The 24721-nt window shown below is 36.3% G+C and overlaps 1 protein-coding gene and 1 pseudogene across 1 annotated transcript in view; one reads left to right on the top strand and one right to left on the bottom strand.

Moving 5' to 3' along the window:
* Nucleotides 1–15364, bottom strand: part of LOC132111808 (BRISC and BRCA1-A complex member 2-like) — a 109224-nt gene extending 93860 nt beyond the window's left edge. The window contains exons 1-4 of the mRNA XM_059519413.1: nucleotides 15257–15364; nucleotides 13057–13209; nucleotides 8818–8894; nucleotides 4888–4982 (exon numbers count right to left, since the gene is read on the bottom strand). Of these exons, the coding sequence (XP_059375396.1) occupies nucleotides 4888–4982; nucleotides 8818–8894; nucleotides 13057–13193 (309 nt within the window). The 5' untranslated portion in view covers nucleotides 13194–13209; nucleotides 15257–15364. The remainder of the gene's footprint in view (nucleotides 1–4887; nucleotides 4983–8817; nucleotides 8895–13056; nucleotides 13210–15256) is intronic.
* A 1192-nt stretch (nucleotides 15365–16556) lies between these two features.
* The window catches only part of LOC132111800 (ribokinase-like), a 30119-nt pseudogene continuing 21954 nt past the window's right edge, over nucleotides 16557–24721 (top strand).

The following is a 24721-nucleotide window of genomic DNA, read 5'->3' as shown; positions in this document are numbered from 1 at the left end:
CCTACAGACAAATCATGGGTCACAGGAGGGGATGCTCCCGATCAAATTATTTAGGCTAACAAACAACATTCACAAACAACTGTACACTGTTATTTTTAACAGAAAAGAATGCAACAACCTCACAATCATGAGTTAAAAAGTTGGAAATAGGAAGTTTCTGATCACACGTGAAGACAGCAGAAAAGCGCTCTTGCCCAGCACAGTGGAGTGAATCGTTTTGTTAACTTTGTGGTTTTTATTTTGAGTCGTTTGGGACGTGGTAACACACGTCCCTCTCTCAATATATTGCTTTACAGATATATCGCTTTTGCCGCTCAGAAACATTTGTGCAATCATGCAGCACGTATCAGAAGATAATACAGATAATAGTTTTGATGTACTCTGCTTGACTGAAATCTGGCTAAAACCAAATGATTATATTGGTCTAAATGAGTCTACTCCACCTGACTACTGTTATAAGCATGAGCCCCGTCAGACTGTTTGTGGCTGAGGTGTTGCAACAATATATAGTGATATTCTCAATGTTACCCAGAAAACAGGATACAGGTTTAACTCATTCGAAATACTTCTGCTTAATGTTACACTGTCAGATATGCAAAAGAAATCTATTGTGTCTCTTGCTCTGGCTACTGTGTATAGACCACCAGGGCCATATACAGTATTCCTAAAAGAATTTGAAGATTTCCTTTCAGACATTTTGGTTATAGTTGATAAAGCGCTAATCATCGAAGATTTTAATATTCATGTTGATAATACAAATGATGCATTAGGACTTGCGTTTAAAGACCTAATAAATTATTTTGGAGTCAAGCAAAATGTCACCGGGCCCACTCATCATTTTAATCATACACTAGATTTAATTATATCGCATGGAATCGATCTTAATGATATAGATATCGTACTTCAAAGTGATGATGTTACCGACCATTTCCTTGTATCGCGCATGCTGCATATCACTGATATTAACTATATGTCTCAGCATTACCGTCTGGGCAGAACTATTGTTCCAGCCACCAAAGACAGATTCGCAAATAACCTGCCTGATTTATCTTAACTGCAATGTGTATATATAAATACACATGAACTAGACAAATTGACTGGCAACATGGGCACTATTTTCTCTAATATATTAGAAGCTGTTGTCCCCATCAAATTTAAAAAGGTTAGAGAAAAACATACTGTGCCATGGTATAACAGTAATACTCTCTCTCAAGAAAGTAACTCGTAGTCTTGAACGCAAATGGAGAAAGACTAACTTAGAAGTTTTTAGAATTGCGTGGAAAAACAGTATGTCCATCTATAGACAGGCCCTAAAAACTGCCCGGGCCAAGCATATCCACAAACTCATAGAAAATAACCAAAACAATCCAAGGTTTTTATTTAGCACAGTGGGTCGATTAACAAATAACTAGATGCCACCTGATTCAAATATTCCATCAACGTTTAATAGTAATGACTTTATGAATTTCTTCACTGATAAAATAGATAAAATAGCAAATGTAGATTCTACAGCGTCTAATACTTCAGTTTCATCCATCACATCCAAAGATAAACTGCAGTGCTTTACAACTATAGGACAGGAAGAGCTAAATAAACTTATCACTGTATCTAAACCAACAACATGTTTATTAGATCCTGTACCCACTAAATTACTGAAAGAGTTGTTACATGTAGCAGAAGAACTGCTTCTCAACATTATTAACTCGTCGTTATCTTTAGGTCACATCCCAAAACCATTCAAGCTGGCGGTTATTAAGCTTCTTATTAAGAAACCACAACTAGATCCTACCTAGTGAACTGGAAAATTATAGGCCCATTTCAAATCTTCCATTTATGTCTAAAATTTTAGAAAAAGTTGTGTCTGCTCAATTGAGCTCATTCCTGCAAAAAAATAATCTGTATGAAGAATTTCAGTCAGGTTTTAGGCCCCACCATAGCATAGAAACTGCACTTGTTAAAATTACAAATGACTTGCTTCTTATGTCAGATCAAGGCTGCATCTCATTGCTAGCTTTACTTGATCTTAGTGCTGCTTCGACACCATAGAGCATGACATGCTCATAGATCGATTGCAAAACTATACAGGTATTCCAGGGCTGGCCCTAAGATGGTTTAGATCCTATCTGTCCGATCACTACCATTTTGTTTATTTAAATGGGGAGTCATCTCATTTATATGAAGTGCCACAAGGATCTGTCCTAGGTCCTCTTCTATTTTCAATATACATGTTGCCCCTTGGTAATATTACTAGAAAATATGGGATTAGTTTCCACTGTTATGCTGATGATACTCAACTATATATCTCAACGTGACCAGATGAAACTTCTAAATTATCTAAACTAACAGAGTGTTAAAATTGCAAAAGACTGGATGACCAATAATTTGTCCTGTTAAATTCGGATAAGACAGATATTACTTATTGGACCAAAAAACAATACACAGAATCTAGTAGACCACAGTTTTCATGCTTTTCATAAAATGCTGCGGCTAGAGTCCTTACCAGGTCAAGAAAATACGATCATATTACCCCAATTTTACAGTCTCTGCACTGGCTACCTATTAAGTTCCGTATCAGTTACAAATTATTATTACTTACCTGTAAGGCCCTAAATGGTTTAGCTCCTGCGTACCTAACTAGCTTTATACCACACTCCCTAAGGTCACAAAACGCTGGACTTTTGGTAGTTCCTAGTATAGCAAAGTTCACTAAAGTATGTATAGCTTTTTCGCTGTTGGCTCCCAAACTCTGGAATAGCCTTCATGATAATGCCCGGGTTTCAGACACACTCTCTCTGTTTAAATCTAGATAAAAAACATATCTTTTTCAGCAAGCATTCGAATAATGCATCTCATAATTTCTGACTGCAGTTGTATCTGATCAAATGTGCATTATTATTCTTTAGCTTGGATTAAACTAATTAATTTTACTTGGTTGGAACAGCAGCTACGCTAATTATGTCTCTATTTGTTTCTTTGTTTTGTCACGGGATTTACATAGGATTTACACAAGCTCCAGTCTGGATCCAGAACACTTGAGAAGAGATGATGCCAACCCCTCAGAGCACCTCAGATGATGCTAACCCTGAAACATCATACAGAACTAACAAATATTGCTACTTACTATGTAATCACATTATAATTGCTGTTAATAGTGTTCATCGTCTGGTTGCCTATGTCTTGTATGAATTTTTCTGAAAATTCCTGTCATATGCACATAAACTGACAGTCACCATTTATAAGCTATTACTAAATATTGTAGAGACTAAATTTTCTGTAAAGATGCTTTGCAATGATTTGTATCGTAAAAAGCGCTATACAAATAAACTTTAATTTAACTTAATTTAATTAGAACATCTGCACTCCGACGCAGTTATTCTATTCTCCCGCACACATGAGTCTCTACCTGCCCATCAAGTGTTGTCCCGTGCTGCACTCTGCTTTGATGGGGCCCATGATCATAAGGTGCCTGTTATAATGTTATGCTCGAGACTCTGGACTCTGAGCATAACTTGCTTTTCTATAATAAACTATAAAATATTTTCTATAAAAACATAATTGTCCTGGCAGTGACAAATAGCTTTTGTTATATTTATTTTAATTACATTAATGTTATAAGTTGAGATTTAGGCTACAATAAATATTTTAACTGCTACTAGGCTATGTAAAAGGAACACTGCTGTAAAAAGCACCTTTAAAGTGTTTGCAAACCAAATGATATTACATGTTTGTTCATATAGCAGTAGGCCTACATTTAAATTAAAAGAAAGTGCACAATACACTACTTTTGAATGCATTATTAATTTTGTGCATAACAATGTGATTAATTGTGATTAATCACAGACAATAATGTGATTAATCAAGATTAAAAAAAATAGTTGCCAAGCACTTATTCTTTTATAAGCATTTATTAGAATTAATTATCAATCGAGAGAGAGAGTGAAAGAGAGAGAGTTTAGTTACTTCAAAACCTTACTTACCACTTCCTTGCTCAGGAGTATAATGTAGCGATCCAGTATCTATGCTATTTTATTAATTTAAAGGTACAGGTTGTAGGACCTGCCACTAGAGGGCACTACCAAAACAATAACAATCGCGTGGTTTGATGACGCTAAGAAGGAGCGTGGAATGATGGGATTTGTTGTCTTCTACCCAACCGTTGACGGCCATCGATCAGACGGAAAGATAAATCATGGATTTAACGCGAGTTCAACGATTTGCGCCAGCAGATTACATACAAAGTCAATGCAAAGACGCAACAAGACTATGGATCAGACACGTCCTCGTGCGGGTCTAGAGACGTGATGCCCCGCATTTGGCGTGTATGCCCCATAATACTAATCTTGTTGATCATTATAATAGCATACGTTTTCTGTAAAGATATGAATCAAAACAAATCACCTGTCGAGTAAAACATAAGCGAGATGGTCATCTCTTTCTACTTGAACTTTGTCGCGAAGCTACTTCCGCATTTGTCCACGACGCTGTTGTCATGTGGTTTCTACGTCAGTAAAGGTGGTAACAAAGGGTAACCAATGTCATTGACAGACATTGTCACATTTTTGGTTCCCTGGAGATTTGAGAAATATTTTTGTGGGGGTTAAGAGTGACCCTAAAGCAACCATAGACACTAAAACAAGACTTTTCATTTGTCAGATTTGGTCAAATCTGGTCTCTCTGTACAGAGAAGATCTAAACTGAATGCATCATCTTGCATGGGTGTAATTTTTTTCTTATCGTACATTCCTGTCTTCTTACTACTATTTATAACTACAGTATTTGTATAGTTAGTCTACTAAACTACTGTTCTGTAACATTATATTTATATTAAATTCTCTATATTTAGAATGCAGGGTAATGATGTCACATAATTACAATCTTAATACGCACCGGGAGTTGTGATGGTTCAGGAAGGAAGTCAGCATCTTCTCCGAAGATAAAGTCAGGGGGCAGTTCTGGGTCTTTGGCATTGAAAATAATATCCCCTGTAAGAAGAAAGGGTTAATCACGTGACCATTATTTAATGAATGGCATCCTTCATTGATTTACATCCAGTTCAAGCCAAATCACATTTGTAAACTCATTTTTTATAGCAGCACTGTAGAGTTGTATATTTGTATTCTTGTATTTTGCATAGTTTTATATGTTTTGTTTCATTTATTGTTTCTTTGTTTTTCTCCTTGGTTAATATGTCATTGTTTTGATCATGATAATATTGTATGGTCACGTGACCTTTGATCACTTGGAGGTAGGCCTATAAAGATTGGTACATCAGTGTTGTCCATTTGCCTGATGTAGAGCCTGCGTGCTCGAAGTGTCGTCGAAGTGTTTAATAAAAAAATATTTTGATATTTTTGGAGCTTTGGTGTTGCCGACTTTACATTTAAATATTTTTCCACTTGTTTCTTAGTCAAGCACCCAGTTGAGATTGATGTGCATGCTTTTGCTCGGTTTTTAGCACTGTAGAGTTCCACCATATAAAAAGCAAATCTTACTGTGACAAGAATAATTACTTTAGATGCCTATATGACATTCACACACTTTACTTTCCATGTAAGCTCTTTATGTAAAAAATAATGGTAGCATGGTTGTTTATCAAAGCATGATCTTATTAGACTGAACAACTAATGCCAGTATCAAAGACTATTTTGTTTCCATGGCATAATGGCTCTTTTAGCAACACCAACTCTCAAAGGGCAATATAATACTAATGGACATTAGCAAGCCACTGAAAAAGCTCCAATATAAATATTGTTGGACATGTGATACCATTTTGATGGACTTAATCTGTGTGCTACAGGTAAAAAGGTACAAATTCTATACTTCAAAAAGCATTTGTCATGTTCAATTAATCCCTTAGAAAGCCACAAACAAGCTTTCAGAGTAGGATTTGGTACCTTTCTGGGAACAAAGATGGGTACAACAACATACCTCACTAGACTGGGTCAAAGTACATAAGCTATTAATTTCTTTATCATCATTAAAGATTACCACAACAGTGACAAAGATTTTTTAACACTGTAAATGACTAAACATATGTTTCTCTTGTTCAAGATACACACAAAAAGTTCTTGCAAGTGTTATGAATATCTCAGACTTAACCAAAAAATTTTGTGGAAAAAACTAAATTTATTATTAAAGCCATTATTAATTAAGTTTCACAGTAAGCTGCAGAAGATCTGGTGAAGCAAAAGACATTTACTTCTGGGACTTTGTTGTGCTTCTCGGGACGTCAGTAGGCATTTACTTTTGAAGTATTGTATAAGTTAACAACTCAACATTAGTGTTTCAAGGGACATTGTTTCAAGCATTGTTTTTGTAGCTTGCTTAGCTCCCATCGGTGTTCCTATCAGACATGATGAACTGACTGCTTTCTATTATCCTCTAGCATTATCAGCACATGAGTTTCTTGTTTAACACTGTAAAGCCGCTTTAACACAATATGTACTGTACAAAAGGCTATATAAATAAAGGTAACTTCACTTGACATGATTTTAGACCATTTCTATTTATACAGCCATTGTGTTTCTCTTATTTTTCATACTTCTGCTCCTCAGGCTTTTCCATGGATAAAAAACAGAGCAAAATAAACACAAGTAATTTTCCACAGATGGAGCACAAGAGAAAAGCGCCTGGATGATGTTTGTGGTACATCTGTCACATCTGATGGCATCTTGGAAAAGCTGCCAAATACCTAAAAAGAGATAGCAATGGACTTGGCATAGAAGCGTAAATGTTGGGCAATAATGCAGCACTACCCAAATTTACACCCTGAGGGTAGTCAAAATGGGGTACTACTCAAAAAATACCATACCAGCTGTCACAAACTCTTGTGAGAAGCAGAAAATCGAAGGATGTTGACTAGTGACTAGAGTGCTCTCTTTGCATGCAAACAAGAGTCAGCACTCCAGTTTTAGTATCACAAGTAAACAATCTGCATTTTTTCCTGGAAGAACAGCAACAAAATGAACCACCTAGCAATGAGAGCAAGCTACAGTTAAGAAATTTTAAGATATTTCCTTGTTTTTTTGTTTTGTTTCTGTCTCTGTTTCTGCTGACTCTGCAGTAATTAATTCCATCGATGTTGGGACATACTGGCAGTTGTACAATTAGACCCAGGAAGCAACTCTGCTATCTTTCCTGATTATTTAGATGCAGAAAAAGTTTAATGTGTTTCTAACATAATAGATATTATGAATAATGGGTGTGTGAATGCATCAGATTTCCAAGAAAATTATTCAAACCCATTTCTTTCTGAACAATAACTACAAAAACCTATTATTTTAATTCATGTGAAGAACTGTCAATAAAATGTTTAATGGACTACTCCCTGAAAAGTGGAGCACGTTATTAATTAATGTGAGAGGAGCATGTTATTACTTAACGTGAGAATACGGATGTAAATCAAATACTGATTACTATGATTTATTGTGTTAAGAATGTGCACATCGTTCAGCGATGCCTCCATTTTAGTAGTAAATTGGATTTTCCGTTTCAATTTGCACTTGAGCTCTGACCTTCAGTAAAGGCCACTAATGTAAAGGCCACTAATGCAAAAATGTAACATTATTACGCTCTGATAATGCACAACTAAAAGCACTGCCTCTGGCATGCACCAATGCTCCCAAAATGACCAATAACCAAACTTTGTCATAAACTAATCCATAGTTTTTCTTATAATTCTTCTGAACATATACAAATGACAACACAATATTACAAATATCTCAATAGCCAAGCATTTCCAAAAGGAAGAAAGCCTCACTGAGTAACCTTGATTTTTCACTGTCAGACTGCATGACAATTCCAGCTCCTAGAAATTTGTTCATTTGTGGCCTCCGTGAAAAACTGCTTGAGTGTTTGAGTGTCTCATGACTCATGAGCTATAACAGGAACTCTCAATTAAGATCACTGCCGAGTTATAATTACTATGCAACCTCATTAAACATCATTGAGCTGAGGTACTTGAAAGCATTTCAGACAAAACCTCTAAAAGCCCTTCTCAGAAGCTCGTTTCCAAATCGAAAGAATTGTGCTCATTGCACCACCATTATGGATTCTTGAAGAATCCGTGTAATGCGCTTTTATTGGTCTAACATTTGCAAAAAGTTCATAGCGTAATGGGCTGCATTGCACGACCTCTTAAAGAATGTAGCTCTGTTGGTTTACGGGAAATGGAATGAGTTTGGAATGATATGCAGGTGAGCAAATTTAAATTTTGGGTGGACTATTTCTTTAAGTATGAAGTGATGTTTGCCTTAGCAAGAATGAGTAATAAGATGTTAAATTACCAAAAATTATTCTCATGAACTAACTGGACTGGATTACAAATAAACTGCTTAAATACAAAATATCACTGGCATTTAATGAGTTTTCCACCTTAGCTTTAATAAGATTTTAAACAATCACTAGCACTAGCACAATAGCACTGATGACAAATCCCAGATCTGAATTTGATGATAACATGTCAGAAAATGCAAACACACATAGACTCTCTGAACAGAAGCCAAACAAACTTTACCAGGATGTCTTGCCTCCTACAGTATTTTACAAATCATTTCAATCCTTTCTACAGTTTTATTCCACAGTTTTACTGTATTAAACAACAACAAGATGATTTCTATTTTACACTGCAGTTTGGAACTGTAATAAATCAATAATGCATCACTACACATTAAATCAGCACAATTTCCGCATATCCGACAATAACTTTGTAAGCTGCAGGAACATATCACTAGCAAACCACCATCATCAAACATCAACACCTTACATATATTCATGAGTGATCTCTGATCTGTTCATACTCATAGAACAAGTACTTACATTTGAGAGTCTCTCCAGCATATGGAATATGAAGTTTAAATCGGTCACAGCATGGACCAGGCATTAGTGATGTGCAGCTAAAATGAAAAGGGGGGAAAAAACGTTCATTGACACTTCAAAAGCTAAAAATGAACAATAAATAAATAAACAAAATAATTTAGCAAGGATGCATTCAACTGATTAAAAGTAACAGTAAAGACATTTGTAATGTTACAAAATATTTTAATATTTTTTTTCCAAGCTTTCTATTCATCAAAGAATCCTGAAAAATATATAATGGTTTCCACAAAAAGCAGAAAAAGGCTACTTATGAATTGCAATAATATTTCATAAATAGTATACTTAATAATTGAATATATTTTAATAATTAAAACATCATAAAAAGGATTTGCAACCATCTTAAAGGCCCTGAACTGTAAAGCTCAGCAAAGGATGGAAAATTACAATCATAAACAACATGACCCATCCTGTAGTTGTTTTTAACCTAAAACTTTGAGCACCTAGCTAGACGGTGGCGACAGCAGAAATCCACCTGTCGCTCAAGTGGCCGTGCCCATAATTATGCAGAACTTTTAAGGCTTAATATAATTTAAGCAGATGATATAATTCACCCCCCCCCCACCACAGTTATCATGAAGGGCAAAATTTGCTATAATAGAGCAAAATAATTTTTTGAACCAGGCTGTAAACATGTTTTTTTTTTATGCTGCAAAGTTGGGTATTGTAACGTGAAGAGTCTATGGAATTGAATCCCTTTTGCAGCCAGCCTCTAGCGGCCGGTTGACAAATTACAGTTTAAGTCACTTCCGTATGGGCTACACGAGAGAGAGCAAGAGGTTGCCGCTTGGTTTAAACACGCAGTAGTGGGAAGCGTGCCATTGTGCTGATTAAAGGTCCCCTGAACTGCCTTGAAACACGCAGCATTATTCTATGTTGTGGCGTAAAATCAACTGAAACAGAAAGAGAGTGTGGAACATATCTAGCAGCCCCGCCCCCCTTTTAAAATAGCCAATAGTGTTTTGTTTATATCTGCTCAGGCCAGAGCCGTTAAGCTGCTTGGTAATGCCGCATTTGACAGCCACAGTGTATTAGATTAACCTACTCCCTACATTCAATATGGAACTTTTAGTAAAACAAAATAGTGGTCATAATCATGCTGAGGCTGTGCAGTTGTAAATGTTTTTATTATATGGAGACTTGCGCATATGATCTGCTCTGTGCAATCGCATCTCTGGACCGGAGCAATACTGTAATATGGATCAGACTGTGTGCGCTGCTGCAGTTTGTGTGAAACCTTATTTGCACCAATCAAAAGCTTATTTACACTGTCTGAATCGTTCCCTATTGCCTACATTGTGCACTACGAGCCATTCGCTATACGTGAAATACTACATTGTGAACAAGTGACCGATCTCATATATGGTGCAGGTTCGAGCACTTCAGATTCTAGAAAGCATGTTATTGGTCAGAAGATTTGATGAGAACATGAAGTACGATGTGAATTCAAAAAAATCATTGAGCCGTTTTTGGCGGAAGTGACAGACTGCAAGCTTTGAATGCTTATATCTTCTAAATGCAAATTCTGTCATTGTTTTGGAGCACAATGCCTTATAGATAACCTTAAGACTAGCATATTGATAGTAACACTAAAAACACTTCCATTTTGATTTCATGGGGACTTAAAGCTCCGCGAGCAAGGCTTTCGGACTGCGCTCCCAAGAATCTTGCAAATGTCTGTTCCCTTCTTAACAAAACTTCTTCTCCTCACCTGCATCAACAAGGAATTTTCAAACTCTGCTGCATTGTGCTTCACTGAAACCTGGCTGAGCGAAGCCTAGTTGACATATGCTTACAACTGTGACAATGAGCGCTTATCAGGATCAACTAAATGCTGGATTTCCAAAAGTATGTGAAATATTTAAAGATCGCAAGAGTTTTACACACAGGTCCATTATTGTGGGGACATTTCCACACCACTAAACATGACTGGTGACTGGCTGATTTACCTGTCAGGCACAGGCCTCTTGGGTGGACCTTGGCCATTCAAAGTGGCTAAGGTTCCCAGACCTTCTGCTGACAGTCTGAAAGTCTGGCTGCGTGAGACTAAGTGCAGCCATTCCGGACAGCATGCTTCGTCTGCCGGGCTTCCAGCTGTTCAAAGCAGATCCCATCATGGAGTTAATGGGGAAAACGAGAGGTGGAGGATTGTGTTTCTTCATCAATGTAAATTGGTGTTCAGATGCAATAATGCTAAAAAAGGCATGCTGTCAATTTAGAGGCACTGTTCATAAACTGTAAATCTTTCTACTCGCCATGGGAGTTTTCCTCTTTCATTCTCGCAAATGTGTATATTCCTCCAGACGCATGTGTGAGCACAGTGCTGCAATAGCTGGCTGAACAAATAACTGAAATGGAGCAAAGGTATCCAGACTCTATTTTAATAATTCCTGGAGATGTTAACAAAGCATTCCCATGAACTTCCAAAATACAGACAGCACATTACATGTCCCACCAGAGACAGTAATATACAGGACCACTGTTACACCAGAATAAAGGATGCATATCATGTCTAGTAAATATCATACTAACCTACATGCAGAAACTGAAATCAGCTGAACCTGTAGGACTGTTAAAAGATGGACCAATGAAACAGAGTGGGATTTACAAGCCTGCTTTGACTGCACTGATTGGAGTGTTTTTGAAGTTTCAGCCACCAATCTGGATGATATCACAGATACTGTTACTTCATATGTCAGTTTCTGTGAAGATATGTGCATTCCTGCCGGGTCATTCATATCATTCACTAATGAAATATCATGGTTTACTGGGAAACTCAAACAGTTTCGTCATGCCAAAGGGGATGATTACTGAAGTGGTGATAAAATATTGTACAACCAGGCCAGAAACAGACTAACGAAGGAGTTCTTGTTTGTAGAATTCAGTTCGGCCTTCAATACAATCATGCCTACCGTCTTTCAGAAAAACTGACCCAGCTCTCCATGCCCACCCCAATCTGTCCGTGGACACACAGCAGCTAATGAGGCTGGGTAAACTCACATCCAGGACTCTCACAATCAGAACTGGTGCCCCTCAGGGATGTACAGTATGCTCTCCCCACTGCTCTTCTCCCTGTATAGGAACTAATGCACTGCAAAATACCCGTCTGTCAAGCTTCTGAAATTGGCAGATGATACTACCATCATCGGCCTCATACACAATGGAGACCAGGCTGCTTACACTTAGGACGTTAAAGAGCCAGCTGTCTGGTGCATTCAGAACATCCTGGAGCTGAACATGCTCAGAACAGTGGAGAAAACAGTGGTCTTCAGGAGGAACCCCCCTGCACTCCCCCTACTCACATCAAGGATAGCACTGTGGCTGCAGTAGAGTCATTCAGGTTCCTGGGCACCAACATCTCTCAGGTCCTGAAGTAGGACACTCACATAGACTCCACTGCTAAAAAGGCCCAGCAGAGGTTGTACTTCCTTCGCCTACTGAGGAAATTCAACCTGAACCTGAACCCAAATCAGACATCAAGAGATTTGCAACAGACAGTCAAGACTGCTGTGAAGATTGCTGGTACTCCCCTGCCCAACCTCCAACAACTTTACACCTCCAGAGTGAGGAAAAGGGCTAAGAAAACTCCTAGCCCAAGCTCTCTATCAACTATTGCCCTCTGGCCCACTATATTCAGCCTGAACAATTAATACTTTCTTAACTATACATTGTCCATTACAACCAACACATTTATACAAAGCATCTGAAAATGGTACATTTGTAAAGTACATAAACTGTACACTTGTAACAAATTGTATTAACTCAACAAATTAACTTGTAAAAAACAAATAATTTCTCTATATTTCTACTTCTGTATTAAATAGCATTTTCAGTTTTTCGTATGTTAGTGTTATATTTCAACTCTACGGTGTAATTCCTATGTATGTCTGCACTATGTCTGTTCTTTATTCTGCACTGGACGCTCCTGTCCCCAAGACAAATTCCTCGTGTGTGTAAAAATACTTGGCAGTAAAGCTGACTTTATGACTTCTAGATATTTAAGGAAGTAGCGACCGACAGTAACCTCATTGATCAATTTTGAAAAGTCCCCTCTGCTTTCTAGAATTCTGATTAATCATTTATGATTGGATTTTAAATCATTAAGATATTAGTCATATTTGTAACTTGGAAAACTTACAGATGCATTGTTCTCTGTTTTTGTTTAGTTTACAGAACACTCACCCACTCTTGAGGTCAGTGATTCTGAGACAGCTGGATGAGTCTAAACCGACCCGTCCATTGCACACCACAGAGCAGAGTAAAGGCCGCAGCTCAGGAGAAATACGGCTCAATACCACCTCTGGAGAGAGACTGTTCATCTTCCAAACTCTGTCACTGTCAATGTAACAAGAGACCATGAATATACAGAAATTTAGATGTTCATTCCTCATCAGTAGTACTCCAGATACCACAACAATCTAATCTTCCCTGCAACCATTTCATTATTAAACATAAAATAATTTTACACTTCTCATAATAACATATATCTTGAATGTGTTTTGCACCATTGATTTATAAAAAAGCATCTTTTAGTTGAACTTAAATCGAAAATGTATTACTGTATCATACTGTTGTAGGGATGAAACTAATAACAACAATAAAAACAGTTTAAAATAATATTAAAAATGATGATAAAATAAAAGTATTATACAACGCATATACATAGAATATATATATTATTCCTTTACTTCCTAAAAACACCAGTATGAATGTAATGTAAACTGAGACACTTCATTTTGAACTCTCACAAGTGTACCAGATAATTTTTAAATATACAAACATTTCTTCCAGGGGCGGGGAGCATGTCCCCAGACCCATTTAGAGTGCAACAGATGGGTTACGAAAGTAAATAGCATTCATTTTCTCCATAGGAAATTAGATTTTGTACTTTTTTTTCATTATTATTATCATGCCAGAAAATATTCCTGTTGAAAAACTACATCATCCATGATTCTGCAAAAAAAAAAAAAAAATTTAATTTATTAAAAAATAAATAAATAAACAAAAAATTGGAAAAAAGAACATCTGCACACTTCCATGAAACACTGTTAATTACATTACAAGTCAATCTACCAAGGCTCTCAAACTACTTAACATTTCTATAGATATGCATATTTTGCAATAAACATGAAATATACACATAATAAACATCAGTAGATTTATATTTATCCATCATTTTTATTTTATTCATGTTTGTGATGTGATTCACCGACACTGGTTTGTTTGGTTCATGGTTTATAATTTTGTATCAATTTTTTTGTTTTATTTTTTATAATAAGGACTTGACTTAATTAATGCATTCTTAATAGTTCCAGAACCAAGGGCCACACTGAAAAAGTGGGCAGGTGCTTTTGCATTCTAAAGAATCCAAGATCCACCATCTATACAGCCTCACTTAGGCACCTATAATCATCATCATAACTGAAATGACTGCTGAACTTATGAAATCAGTTTTAATTGGAACAGGAAACTTAATAAGAAAAAAATGACAATCAAGTGCAAATGCAGTTGTGGTTGCTCCTGAAAAGTATGTGGACACACATAAAATTGTACGTCACTGGATTTGTTAACCAGATATCAAAGAGACATCAGATATCAAAATATACAAATGATGACAGTGATTTTCTCAGAACAAATATATGAGCTATGTTTGCAGGTATCAATTAGTCCCACTGTCTCTGGTAATGGATATACTAAGTTAATTCCACTCAACACTAATGTCCTAACAGAGTAACCTCAACCTCAAGTTCCACTAAGTGTCTATAAAAACCTTTCTTTTCATTTTGAACAGTATTCTTATTATATTAATATATCTATCTATATTATACTTCTATAATTTAAACCTAAATTCAAAACTTGTTTGGAAAACGTTTAGAGGAGTGTAACTTGATGCTATCACAGTAATTAAGAGGAGAAATAAAAACAGAAAAGGCTGCAATGTCCTTGATTAAACTGATTAGAGGGATTTGCACAATATAAAATAAATAAAACTTGTTTATACAAGAAAAGTAACTAAAATTCGCGAGTTCAGCTGTGTATAACAAAGCTCCTAGAAAACATTATAAACACTGATATTTAACAATACTATCAAGAAACTGCACTAACAAACAAAACAACAACACTACCGCCGCTGAGCTTAACCATGTGCATGAATGAATCGAAATATTTTTTGGGGGGGTTTGTGTGTGTAATTTTAAAATTATTTCGTTTGTGGATCAGATTGTTCTGGAGCTGCAGATCTATGCTAACAGACCAGCTAAGTTACTGTAGCATGCTATCCGGCATTATGAACGAGTCTTGGCCTAATGACGTTTCTTTCTTTATCAAAAGCAGTCATTTCGCTGAAATTATTTTTTGTAAGTAACAAACGCCTTTTCGGTACCTTTTATATGAGATATAGCACAAATATCGAGCATGAACTTATTTTCCACTTCCGCTGTTGTTATTGAGAGACTTGTTTATGGATGTTTAGAAATGTGCCTGATAGTTTTACCACGGTATAGTGAAATTACTACTTGAATAATGCGTTTGTGTGGTCAGTAGTGTACTATAATATACAAAGTTGAATTATCTATGTGACATTTATGCTTCGGCACGTTATGAAAGTATAAATAATATATTTAAAGACAGGAGAAAATAGGGACAGCTCAAATGCACGTCTCGTCGCATGCGCTTCTGTGTTGTCAAATAAACGTGAAAGCAGTGCTGCTTTGTCAATTTAGATGTGGCATTACTCAGTGGACGATTAGGCAAAGTGTAATATACAGTTTAATGTGATATTGCATGAATTCTTGTGAATAAGGTGATTAATCAAGTCTGTCGTCTTATAGACGGTGCAAATAATTAGTAGACTTTGATCATAACTGTCCAGGTAAACCAGGCGAGATAAAGGGTTTTGCAAAAATCTAGAAACATTTTAACATACTGTCTCTGATTGTAAATAAAATGCACATGACTCCTCTAACAAGATTTTACTAGCCTAACTGGATATTATTGTTCCCAGACCTGCACATTACTAATGACTTGAGTAATTTTTCAGATTGTCCTCCAGACCCACTTTCATATTTATTGCAATGTATGCACTCCCTAGAATAAAAAACAACAACAACACTACAGTCTGTAATAATAATTCTATACTTATAATACATTATTAAATAGTTTCTCCAACATGTAGCGGCCAATGTAACTCTGTGCACAGATGGTAATATCTATCAAAGGGTCATGCCCACACAGCAAAACACTTCAAGGGATTCAAACAATTTAAACTGATTTGAATCTAAGTATTCGTAAAATGTAGCCTGGACTTCAGTTATTTTGAGAAAATGTAGGCTGTGCCTTAGCCGCCGGCAGGCTTTTACAGTTCCCTGAGGCCTGCTGAGAGATTTGAGCAGATTAACACTCTACTATTCACATACGTTGCCTACATGCAAGGGATTGAATTAATGAAGGATTTCCATGGTTGTTGTCAATCACGTGATCCAGTCCTCAAATAATAATCCACATTAGTGCAGGCATGTTCAATGTAGAGCGTAACTACCAATAATTAACCATTTAAATGTTGCTCTTCAATTATTATTTTTTTTCATCATTTGATTAAACATTTCCGTAAATAATGTACATTTATGAGTTTCAGTTATCTAATGTTGTAGTTTTGTAGCTATTCAATCTATTTTATTTAGGACATGTCTGAAGATGTGAGTGTTTTTGGTGGTGGGCTCTTGTATGACTGACTTAGTAAGGTAAATCATCAAAGAATCTCATTGTCACAAGTGAAAATGGGCTCAAGGTAAATATGTCCTCCCATGTTTAAAATGTGGGGGCAAAAATGCCTTTGTAATGCATTACTCTGTCCTGTAGAACGAAAAGTGATTGCAGCAAAATCTACTGTGGCAACAAACAATAGAGAGCCATGTAATCATACTGCATGTACCAGCTGGTTATGAACCATGCATTCTAGCAGAGCATTTTTCACATTATGATATCTTGTGAATTATTTACTAATACCTTTGTGTTTGTGTACATATGATTTAACATATTTAACAGCTATTTTTTTTATATATAAATTTAGATTATATATTTTAACCATTTACCATAATAGATGACACACAGTTAATAAAAAATATGGTTTCATAGTATTCATGCTTCTAAAAATCAGTTGAATGGGGTCATACAGTACATCATTCCTCAATAAAAAGTTAATTTCTGACACTGAAAGATTTTTAATAAAAATGTATGATCATTTTTATTTAGGAAATGCAAGCAGTTGATTGACCATTGATACACAACCTCTGAGTCGTAATTTCATGCATAACAGTTTTTTTTTGTTTTTTTTTGGATCAAGAAATTTACATTAACTGCATTGTATAATGAACAAGTGTTCACCCTCTATCATCTTAATGCTCAATCCTCAGATATTGTCCTATATGATGATTTCATGCTCATGTGACAAACACACTGGAAGTGGAACATATTCCACATGCAGATGGCAGATTTTTAAGTTTTTAAAATAACTCTGAAATTAATTAGTCCTTCCAGCAGGAACCAAATAAGGTCCAGCAAAGGCAGATTTGGGGAACTGCCTTCTGTTCTGCCTGCTCTGTCTATTATTAATATTTCCCTAAGGAACTGATTCACTGCTCACTGGTCACAATTGCCGCCGGCAAGTTTTTTTTATCGTCAAGTGTGTCCCAGTCATCTTTTCTGCAGTATTTACAGCTCAGGTGAATCTTTTGACGGGATGTGGCCTAATCTTGGAGTTGTGCAAAATGGTTCAAAGATTATTAATTTGATAATTTTAAACAGCACAGCTAAAGTAACATATAGATAATGGAACATTTTGTTGTTTTGCTCACAGAGCTGTTTAACCATGCTAAGCAGTTTCCACACATTACTTAACTAAGTCATACTCATTTCTTTCGTTGTCATTCTGCAAGTGCTCAAAACAAATGACCCATTATGAAAAAATCCAATTGCTCACATATTTTTATCATTTAAAAATCCCAGTCATCACTGTTGGCCTTTGAACAGAAGAGATTGCATCAATTAGGCAATAGTTTTGATGGGAAGTGTGTGTTTGTTTTTCAACAGGCTGTTTTTTTGGGAGGGTGGCTGACACATTTCACCCATTAAAGTTCTATGCATGGCTTTGATGTGTAAAATCCAGTTTTGTTTGTGGCTTGTGTTTGTGACAGTCAAACGGAATCAGACACGAACGAGTCTCGTGTGGAACATCTGTGTGTTTGTGATGAAGCCAGACAGTGCCACCTGCTGATTACAATTTGAACAGATTAGCGTGCCTTCACTGGAGCCTTCACTGGAGCCTTCACTATCTTCTCTTGCTAAGAGATGTTAGTCAAGAGTGTGTATGTGGCACACTCAAACTCTTTATTCTCTTGGCTCAAGTCTCAAATGTTCCTATAACACTAAACAATAACAATTAACCTCAAGCACCTTATGTTTGGTTCAAATTGTAATAGATGTAATAAACTGTAATAGATATATTATTACTGGTAAAAGCATAATTTAGCAACAAGTGATGACTATATAGATGAACCATGATAAGTCAAAGATACTTTAAAGAATACCATTGTACCATATACATAAAAAAATATGGTCACCAATCTCGGTCCTGGAGGGCCGCTGTCCTGCAGAGTTTAGCTCCAACCAGCTCCAACACACCTGTTTGAAAGTCAGTATGCCTAGTGAGATCTTGATTAGCTGGTTCAGGTGTGTTTAATTGGGGTTGGAGCTAAACTTTGCTAAACTTTTACAGTGTACTTAATAATTATCATATTAATACAGCATGGAATGTACAATAATATCCTAGTTCAAAGACTACTTTCAATTGACCAAATGCAAAAACATGGTACTGTCATACCACTTATTTTGTTTGTTTGTTTTCAATAAATTCTTGCCCGTTGCCCCATGGACTACAATGTACATTATTGTGTTGCTGCAGTGTTGCTGTGGCTGTTTTCTGTCCTTTCTAGTAAACAGCTGCTTGCACCGCAACCTATTACACAGAACACCTGTTGTGTTTCTTTTTTGGCACAAAAAAACTTACAGCATTTGTATAAGATTTGGTTTGTGGGAGAATGACTGTTGCTCATTAAACAATAGAGGAACTGTAAGCGAGGAGTTAGGGTGAGGCCAGTCTGTCTCTTACCTGTGACACAGACAATGACTCAATCACACACACTTGGGTAAGTATTGGGTACAGGTTGTGAAGTAGAGCATGTTCTCTCATATTGCAGACTAACTGAAACAATTAACTATTTATTATTGACAATTACCTGTTAACAATACATTATTAATTACTTTATTTATTGCCCTATTCCTTTAATTTATTCATTTACTTTACATGAAGTATTTAATTTTACTCAAGTAAATTCTCCTTTAGTTCTTCATTTGACCTTGTTCAGGTTTTATCTTTATCAACTTAATTAAAAAACATCATAACCAGTTGAAATCTGTTCACTTACTACTCATTTTACTGAAATCTCAGCAGGATTTTAACATCCTCATTGACTTCCTGTAATATTCCCGCAACTAACCACACCACACAAACAACACACAAGTGAAAAACAACTTTATCTGCCTACTCTGCCATCACATAAACATGGGCTCCTGGAGACTTGGATTGGGGCCAGACCGTAACTAGATGTCTGAGATTGAGGGGGTTTTTCTGTTGTTCAGTAGAATGAGTAATAGCTGCTAGTTCTGCTCGGGTGAAAGGCTGATGGACCCCGCTCCGAAAAGTCACGCACTAAGGCAGCACAGCAATTAGCTTTTTAGGTAGTTCAGGGCACCTGCCTTAGATTTAGAAGGGCTCAGGATGTCATGTCATATTATTTTCACTTACAGCTCACAGACATAGCATGTTTCCAGTAAAAGGCCCTTTCATTTTAACAACATGGACTTTGAGAACTGACTGAATTGCCCATCTGTCATTGCTTTGAAATCAAATTGCATAGCAGTACAAAGATTGAACACCCACAATGCATTAATTCATCAATTTTAAAATTAAAAATGTAAAATTAAGGGAACTCAGTAGGTTGTTTTTAATACAAACTTTGTGTATTAAAATTATTTTGAAAGGAAAATCTACTCCTTATATGTACTTAAAGTATAGTTCACCCAAAAAGGAAAATCTTATCGTTAATTACTCATCTTCATGCACTTTCAAACCTTTAGGACTTTCTTTTTTTAACTGTGTAACCCAAAAGAAGGTTTTTTGAACAATGTTTCAACTGTTTTGGTCCATTTAATTAAAGTCATATTTCAATTAAAACAATTAAATATATAATAATAAAATAATAACAATTAATAATAATAATAAAAATTAAAAAAACTAAAACTAATAATTCGATTTTTTTTTCAAATAATGTTCTTTTGTGTTACACAGAAATGGTTTAGAAAAATGTGAATAAAAGATGACAATTTTATTACAAGCACAATTAAATGTGGATTTATTTTTACAACCTAGTCCCATATGTGGTTCTGTTAGTCAGGCCCCCTTGCTTCCCAAGGCTGGAGAGACGATACATGGACACAGGTTCTTTATTGGTTTTGGTGGCAAAGGGGCCAATCAGTGCATCCAAGCTACACGAATGGGGGCCAAGACTGCCATGGTGTGCAAGGTACCCAATATGGCCTGCTTTCCTGAACATCCTAAATAAATTAATATAGCCTGTAGTACACATAGACACAAAAAGTTTCAATTGATACCCAGTTATAAAGCTCTTCATTTTTTCAGTGCAAAGACCCCAATCAATATCGAAGCATATGCAGTGTGTAAAAATAGACTGTGCTTTCAGAAACATTCAAAGAGAGATCACACTTCAAAGACAGGAGCCAGGTAGTGAAGGGTCTCCGCTGCTGGGGATTAGGATCCCATCCTTGGCATGTCTTTACCAGTGTGGGATAAAAGCAGACCCAGTTGGGAAAAAAGAAAGCCTTTTGCCCCACTGAACGTCTCATAGAGAGAAAGAGGGAGAGAGGTGGAGATTAAAGTTGTATTTGTAGAGTGGAGGCGTTTGTTTGGGGATGCTATATCTGGAAGGCTTGGTCTGATATAGCAATGCAGAACTTTGACCGGTCAGTGAGTTGCTAGAAAATACCATCTCAAGTTCAGCTTTTTATCTTTGGTTGCTTTTCCTCTTTAGGTAGGCAGAGACGAAACAAAAAAAAATCTTGCTTTGAAGAAGTTTAGATATTTTTACCTGAAAACAAGACAAAAGGACTTCGTGCAGTTCAGTTCTGATCTTGAAACACCTTGCAGAGCATTTTGCAATCTGATAATGACATCATTTAAAATATGTTGTCCCTTACTGTAGTTATCTAAAAAAAAAAAAAAAAATTGTTAGTTGTAGTTTAACTTATTACTTTTTGTAATGAATTAATTGTATTATTTATTTAAGCTGTCATTTAGAATTTATTAGATATTTAAATGAGGCATATGTTCAAGCTACAGTGTTAAAATTGCATATGTACTGTCTCTATTATCATAATTTATAAACACAGTAAAATATTTTAAATGAGCATTCAGACTTATAAAATTCAGTTTATAAATACGGTAAGCAATTTAGGTTAACCACGTCTCTCTCTCTTTTTAGCCTATGTAGAGCTGACAGAAAATGCTGCAAACTGGAGCTGCCTCTATCATCGTAAATGACACAGGTAAAATTAAATTGGTCCGGGTACCGGGCTCTGCTGCATGTCCTGAGTTTTGAAAGCCCCTAAAATAACATAAATGCCACTAAGTACTCTTCTGAATGAGACATGGATGAGTGAGAAGCTCTCTACCTGTGTCCAGCTCGCCCACGCAGAGTAATTTTAGACCCAGTTTAATGTAGCGCTGCTTGGACTTAAAGAAAGGTGACATAACCAGTCTGCCTCTAAATGTAAGGCCTACTGCACTGTAAATGTCATGGTTTAGTGATCCAGCTTAAGTGCTGAGCCTTGTAGAAGTCCACTAGCACCACAGTGAGCACTCAAAGAAGAGCTCTGTTTGGTGTCATGATCACCATATATTCATCCCAGCTTCCTGTGTGAATAACACAGCGATGTGAATTAGAACAATTATGTTGCGGGCTAACAAGAAAGCTTTAATGAGAAAAATAAATAAATAAATAATATATATATATATATATATATATATATATATATATATATATATATATATATATATATATATATATAAATATCTTCTGACCCTGCGCTGTGGTTTTCCGAATGTTCATGTCAGCTCTTTATTTGTGCCTGTCTGTTTGTGACACTATAGCAAGATATTTTTTATTCTGTTTGATATTCTGTATCAAATACAGTGGCATTCATACTTATGTGACTTAAATTTCTGAATAGTTTTTTAGAGCCAATTTATTTTCCTAGGGTGTAACAGTCACAAATGCATTTATTATAAATCTGGATTTATAATTAAATCTCATTCTAATTACCAGTAATGTTTCATTGAATGTTTATATGCATCCTGTGGTCATGGTTAATATATTGTATTGACAGGGGAGAATGCCATAGTGATTGTTGCTGGTGTTAATATGCTCTTTGGGCAATATGCAGCAACTGCAGCGGGCACTAACCGCCATAAAAAAGCAAAGGTGCTTGTTTGCCAGCTTGAAATCAACCCAGATACATCACCTCAGGCCTTGAGAATGTCCAGAGAGAACCATGGTCAGTCATGCATCTTGGCTTCATATCTTAATATACTTCACTGTATCACCCCACTACCTGTTTCTCAGACAACTCTTTCTTCAAGTTAAGTCAAGTAAAATGTATTTATATAGCACTTTTTACAATAAACTTTGTTTTAAAGTGTCTTTACATAATGTCATGATGTTAATGTTTATAATACTTCCATGCATTATAGTAACATTTAGCAGATTTGAGCTGGGTAATAATATAGTTTACAATTTGCAACATGACAAGCAATCAAGCAGTTGAGATATGCTGGTATATTTGGCCCTATGCGAGTATGTATCCAACTATATATCCAACAAATGTAACTATATTATGCTATAATATAGTTATATTTTGTGACAAAATAAAAGATTGGGCAGTTGAGATTTGCTATATAGTATATATTGCTTTATGTTTTATGCTTTATATATTTCTTATTGCTCAGTGGTAGAGGATTGCGTTAGCAGCACAAAAGTTTGTGGGTTTAATTCCCAGGGAACACATGTTAGGTAAAAAAATTCATAGCCTGAATGCACTGAAAGTCGCTTTGGATAAAAGCGTCTGCTAAATGTAAATGATGCTTCAGAAGAGGAGAAAGCCATTTGCGACTAGGCAGCCTGAGACGGATGACCCTGGTGGAAAGCCAGACGTTTTGACCCAAATGGTTCTGGGGAGCATTAGAACAGTGAGCATCGGCCTGTCTTTTATGTCTCCACATTGTCTGTTGCATATGGATATGTGCTAGTCCCAGACCTTCCCATAGGAAGTTTTTGGCATCCTCTGTCCAGGGCAGGAAACGGCTCCAGCTATGCTGGTGGCTATGGCAGTAAGATCTCAGGTATCGCACAATTTCCTGGATCTTACACTTAGTCTGGCCATTTGTCTGTTGGTGATATGGTTCCTGTTGCTGATGTCGTAATTCGGTTCCACCATGGACAATTTCCTTGAGTAGAAGGAACATGGATGGAGTGTAGAAGGCTCTCCATGACATTGTGACAATACCGCTCCTACCCCTACTGTTGAAGTATCTACTTTGACGATGAAAGGCATTTTTTAGTGTGGGTGAGATAGGTTAGGAGTGGTGCAAAAGGCATCCTTAAGTTGCTGGAAGGCATTGATGGCATTGGGAGTCAAGGATGGAGACTTGGCCTTATATTTTACGATGACAAACTGATGAAGAAACTCCCGGAACACCTCATTCATGAATCATTGGAAGATGGAGGGTGAGTTGGAGAGAACACATGGCATCACCTGGTATTCATAGTGGCCTAATGGTGTTATGAAGGCAGTCTTCCAGTTATCACCTTTGCGGATCTGAATGAGGTTGTAAGCACTACGCAGGTCCAGTTTGGAGAAGATGCACGCCCTTTGCATATTTTGATCTTCTGTCAGCAAACAGAATTAGTTCAACTGTAACTGTAATTACATTTCAACAGAGTTTATTAAAGGGGTCATATGATGTTGCTAAAAACAAAAATGTGTTAAGGTAAAAAAAAAAAAAAAATCCACTTACTGTACATTATTGTTTCTCCTCTATGCCCCGCCTTTCTGAAATGCATAATATTTTACAAAACTCATCGGTCGGAAAAGCGAGATGTGCCCTGATTGGCCAGCTATCCATAAACTACTTCAGTCTGTGTGTAATGAATTTATTTAATACATGAGTTTCACAATTTGAGTTGAATTACTGAAAGAAATGAACTTTTCCACGACATTCTAATTTATTGATATGTACCTGTATATCCAGCTTTATATGGAAAGCTGTACAATAAAACAGTTTACATTTCTGTGACAATCACAAAGCCAAGATTAGGTATATAGTGTTTATTGCTTTATGTGAGTATACTGTATGTCCGCGGGTACAGTATCAGCATTCAGTTTTCAGTTACAGCCTTTCACTTTAATAAAGTCCATGTCTTACTGTTTTTCATAAAATAACTTACATGAATGCAATAGTTTAATTGTTTATCAACAGTAGTTTAATACCTTTTCCTTGTCTTCCAAAAACTCTCACTCCCACTTTCTAAAAACTATTTTTTGCTCCTTATACTGAATGATTGGTGAGAGCAAAGCACGACTCTTTCCTCCCATGGAAAGTAACACAACCGGCTGTGTCTCAGATATTATTAGCACCTTCTATGTTCAGGTCCCCACT

Source organism: Carassius carassius, chromosome 31, assembly GCF_963082965.1.
Source record: "Carassius carassius chromosome 31, fCarCar2.1, whole genome shotgun sequence".
In the NCBI taxonomy this organism is placed as follows: domain Eukaryota; kingdom Metazoa; phylum Chordata; class Actinopteri; order Cypriniformes; family Cyprinidae; genus Carassius; species Carassius carassius.
The sequence above is the reverse complement of the archived record's forward strand: the minus strand, read 5'-3'. Positions and strand labels throughout refer to the sequence as shown.